Raw genomic sequence first — 5,000 nt, 5'->3', positions numbered from 1 at the left:
GCATTCTCAGGCATGTTAACTTCTCTCAGGATCAGTAGGTAAAAGGAAGATCATCTGGGGACCTAACTCACGGACTGGGCATAAAGAATAAGGAAGACAACTTATATAAAGCATTTAGTACAAGGATTGCACATAGTAGGCACTCAGTTAATGTTAGATCATTTTATTCTTATTCATTAATACACGTTCAATAATTTCTCAAGTTCTAAGTAGGACGCATTCAGCAGGAGCAGAGTACATGGAAGTAATAAATCTGAATAGAGAGAAGAGAAATTGGAGATGAAAATTTTCTTGATGCTCTAGTTGCTATAGCGTGTATGGGCAAACTGTCCTACAACCTCTTTTGGATACTAATGTCTCAGCAGCTCAGGAGCACAAAAAGGTCAACTACTTAGGTAACTTCTGGAAGATACTGTATGAATAAGTTTGAATGAACATTACAGTCGATATGGCTTTCTTTTCCAAAGCAACACAACACAGAGCAGTGTCCAGAGAGAGCAACCATCCTCTGTTATAGGTTTCAAGGCCTGTTAGCAACGCTTCACGCATGCCCACTAAACTGCAGTCTGTCTTAGAGATATGGCTTGGTTATAGACGTTCAATTTTCAGAGAACTCATTCGATAATAAACAGTATGCTTATAATAGGCATATATTAATCCTGCATTATGAATTGACAACCTGAAAAAATCAAATGTTCAGTTATGACATCATGCAAAGGATAGAATCTGGGAGCAGGTGAGAGTTTTGACATATACCTTACACTAAATAGTTTACTGATCTCCAGAAGTTTCAGTGGTAAGCATTTAATAAATTCAATTTAAATAGTAACTGACTTGGACATTCATCTCTTTTTAACTTGTTTTGTTTGTTTACCTGATTCAAATCAAGATGTCCTAGAATTAAATTTCCACATGACCAAGATTCAGAACATCCAAATTGATACTGGGTGAATCAAACTTTCTGAGGGTGAATATTTTCTCTAATATCTAGATTTGTGATTCACCTGACAGCTAGAATGGTAACTCAACTTAATAATAAATGACAGGTTTGTGGTATGAAAAAAATTACCATGTAACTGAGAAACAAGATTGACTGGTAAATTTATTTAAAACTTAGACTTATCTACTCAAAAGTAGAAACATTTGTATTACTTTTCTAAATAAGGTGGGTTTCAAAAGCACCTACCATGACGTCTCAACAGAGAAAGCACTCAATAAAGGTCAGATTTAAATTTTAGAATACAAACGAGTTCTTGACAGTGCCTAACAGGAGTTTCAGAGTTTTGAATTTCACAGTCCTTGTTTGTGACAATTAATTCTGCTGAAGTCAACATTTACACAGTGTTTCCCTCCTCTGTCCCAGTCCCAGGTCCCAGGAAAACAAGCAAGCAATAAGCCATTGGTAAGAAAAATGAAGCATGATGACTTTGGTATCTGCCTAGGAAATAAATTGAGGCAAAAAAAGCACTGGGTCCCAAGAATAAGTAGCTCATAATTTCCTTCTTAAGTTAAATGATTCTATATGTAAAATTGCAGACAGACATCACAAACACACTTTACCAAGGACACATTCATAATCAATGCATAATGAAATGATGATTCAATTTTATTTCCCAACCTTAGAATCAATCAGTCCCAATACCGTTCTCACTTATAATTTTCATCTTAGTGCATTCTCAAAATATTACTAGTGCTTAATGTAAACAAATGAAAGGCTAGTGGGATAGGAACTATCCCACAGGTTCAATTGGGATAGGAACATGGACTAAACTTCCACATATATCACATCAATAGAAAATCCACGAAGAACTTGATTTGAATAGAACCTAATACACTGACAGTAGTAATGTCATGAGATGTTTGGTCAAGTGACCAAAAAGTTAACATGCTGGAAACTTGACAAGTTGGAAAGCCAACAGGAAGATAATTAATCACAAGTTTAGAGAAACCATTGAATGATTAGCATCTTGTTGCTAGGCAATGTTTCGAGGCAGCAGCTCTCACATCTTGAAAGAGCAGAATATTTTATTTTTACTTTAAAAAATAAAGTTTGTTTGTTTATTTATTTATTTATTTATTTGAGACGGAGTCTCACACTGTCAGCCAGGCTGGAGTGCAGTGGCCTTATCTTGGCTCACTGCAACCTCCGCCTCCCGGGTTCAAGTGATTCTCCTGCCTCAGCCTCCCGAGTAGCTGGGATTACAGGCATGCACCACCACACCCAGCTAATTTTGTATTTTTAGTAGAGACGGGTTTTCTCCATGTTGGTCAGGCTGGTCTCGAACTCCTGCTCTCAGGTGATCCACCTGCCTCTGCCTCCAAAATTGCTGGGATTACAGGCGTGAGCCACCGCATCAGGCCTGAAGTTTATTTTTCAAATAAATTATGCATATTTGTGTTTGTCAACTTTTGGGCCTCTCAACTATCTACAGACCTATGAAGGTTACAATTCTCTAATTTATAAGAAGTAAATATATTGACTGGATGTCAATGTGTATGATAGCCCTCACTAAAATAAAAGTTGTACACTCACCGTGTAGTAAATGATAGAGTTTGCATATGGTCATATAATAAAACCAATCAGAGAGGGAAAGATGCCTTCAGTGATGTGCCTATTGTAGCTGAATAATGGAATACAAAATATATTTAAGGTTGATTAAAATATTAAAATTAAAGTAAAATTTAGGTATGAAAATATCTTTACTTTGTAAATGCTTAAGTAGCACTTAGTACTAAAGAAAATATCTATGCTAAAAGAAAATTTTGATGTTTCAAACATTGAATTATATAACACAAGTATAAAAGCTGTTTGGATTTAGATTGGGTTGTCTTTAAGGTATCATTAAACTTCTAAAATAATAACAATGAATATCAGACAGCTAAAGAAAAAGAAAACTGTATTGGTTGGAATAAGAACCCTGTTATTTATCAACCTTATTCTCTTCACAAAAGCCCTCCCCACACTATCAGGCTGATGCTGGTCACGTGCGCTGCCTCCAGCATGTGCCCAGTGAGGAGTAATAGCTGATGATGAGTACAAGTACTTCCCAAGGACAGTTTTCAGTGACAGAAAAGAGTGCCATGTATCTAGGCAGTCAAAATATGACAGGAAGTATTCACCTTACCTTGGCTTTTTTTTTTTTTTTTTGAGATAGGGTCTCACTCTGTTGCTCAGGCTGGGGTGCAGTGGCACAATCATGGCTCACTGCAGCCTCGAACTCTCGGGCTCAAGCCATCCTCCTACCTCAGCCTCCCAAGTAGCTGGGACTACAGGCTTGAGCTACCACGTCCAGCTAATTTTTAAAAAATATTTTGTAGAGTCAAGGTCTCACTATGTTGCGCAGGCTGTTCTCAAACTCTTGGGCTCAAGCAGTCTTCCTGCCTTGGTCTCTCAAAGTGCTGGGATTACAGGCGTGAGCTGCTGTGCCTGGCTCATATTCCCTTTTCTGTCTTCTTTCTTTTCCTTTTGTGCCTCACCATCACTTTTCCCCCAAAAACCTTTGCCCCCAAAGTGTTAGTTTTTTTTCCTCCGTATTGAAATGTTTGATACTAGACTTCCTGGTTTAGAATGAGTTGTTTTCCTATACTCCCCTATTTTTTTTTGTTCCCTCTTGCCAATATTTTGATTGACATCCTACACTTTTTTCCCCCCATCCAGGGCTAATAGAGCATGCCAGATTTCCAGTGGAGAAGAATTGGAGATGGGCTAGGGGCAGGGATGAGGTTCAGCTACGTTATTGTTCAGGGAGGTGGGGATGGAGCCAGGGAGGAAACACAAGTGGAGCTCAACCATAGAGCTGCAGATCTTGGATTGTGGGAAGTAATATTAAATTACATATGGTACTTTATCTTTCTTTTCAAAAATTAACCCACTATCTCTCTACTCATAGTGAAGAATTAGGCTGCTTTCTTGTCAACTCTTTGTAATTGTTCCTAATTAGTAATGCATGAATTGGAAATATACTAATTAAAATTTAGAAAGTTTTATTTCAATCTTCCAAATATAGGTGGTTTCAAGTAGCTCATCTGGTCTATTACTTTTCTTTTATGACACTAATGCTTTTAGTTCTTTCAAAATGTGGCTAATTAAAAACAAACAAACAAACAAAATTACCCCTAAATTATGGCTTTCTTGGCGTTTTGGATGATGAAACTAATGCATTACTGTCTGAAATTCTTATTAGATTTTTACATATATAGGTTCATCTTAAGCTTTGAAACTTAAGAATTTGAAGATATTTTCAATAACTGGCTGTGTCATGCCATTTCATTGCCCTGGCCATCTGACTGTCCCTTTGACATAATTTCTAAATTTGGTTTACAGAATAACTGGAAAGATATTAAGACAAGCACACTCATAAAGACATGAATGATCCAATAAACAGGCAACAAAAAAGTCCTACTGAGCTCGGCAAAAGCATTATTTCTTCCTTGTTGAAGGTATCAGCATATGTTACATCTTATGTTGCACAAGTGTGCTCATTAAATATTATGAAATGTACAGCAGGACGGGAAGCTCTAACCAACTAGGCAAAGTCACTCATACCTGTATGTTCGTATTTATGTCGCAGAAGGGAACTGCTTTTCTGGAATGTCTTGTCACATAAGTCACATGCATACATGCCACTCTCTGTCTTCTTGATCTTCTTGCGAGACAGACAGGAGTCGGAGTCTGTCATGTCATCTAGGCCTGACATGTAGTCTTGTGCTCCATCAAGCAATTCTCCCTGCGATAGAATCACACAGTTCAATACAGTGGCTTCTCTTTGTGCTCACACCAAACAACTTCACATAAGCTGACATTTGGAGAACCTCAAAAGTGCTTGCTATTAATTGATCCAGTTAAACAATTTTTTTTCCATGAACAATATATGAGGTCTCAATATGCAGTATATGCAACAATATATGCAACAAAAATGTAAACTTCTCTGCCCTGGAAGGTAGATCTCACTGTTTTTCTTTTTTTTTTTTTCTTTTTTCTTTTTTATTATTTTTTTTTT

General features: G+C 37.1%; 1 protein-coding gene across 5 annotated transcripts in view; it reads right to left on the bottom strand.

Annotated features, from left to right (window-relative positions):
- The window catches only part of ZEB2 (zinc finger E-box binding homeobox 2), a 136,916-nt gene that overhangs the window by 7,948 nt on the left and 123,968 nt on the right, over positions 1–5,000 (bottom strand). For all 5 annotated transcript variants that reach the window (XM_058434316.1, XM_032145747.2, XM_032145744.2 and 2 more), the window contains one exon: positions 4,547–4,727. In XM_058434316.1, the coding sequence (XP_058290299.1) occupies positions 4,547–4,727 (181 nt within the window). The remainder of the gene's footprint in view (positions 1–4,546; positions 4,728–5,000) is intronic.

This window comes from Hylobates moloch, unplaced genomic scaffold (genome assembly GCF_009828535.3).
Source record: "Hylobates moloch isolate HMO894 unplaced genomic scaffold, HMol_V3 SCAFFOLD_24, whole genome shotgun sequence".
Taxonomy (NCBI): Eukaryota; Metazoa; Chordata; class Mammalia; order Primates; family Hylobatidae; genus Hylobates; species Hylobates moloch.
Note: the sequence above shows the minus strand (reverse complement) of the source record. Positions and strands in the feature narration are given on the sequence as shown.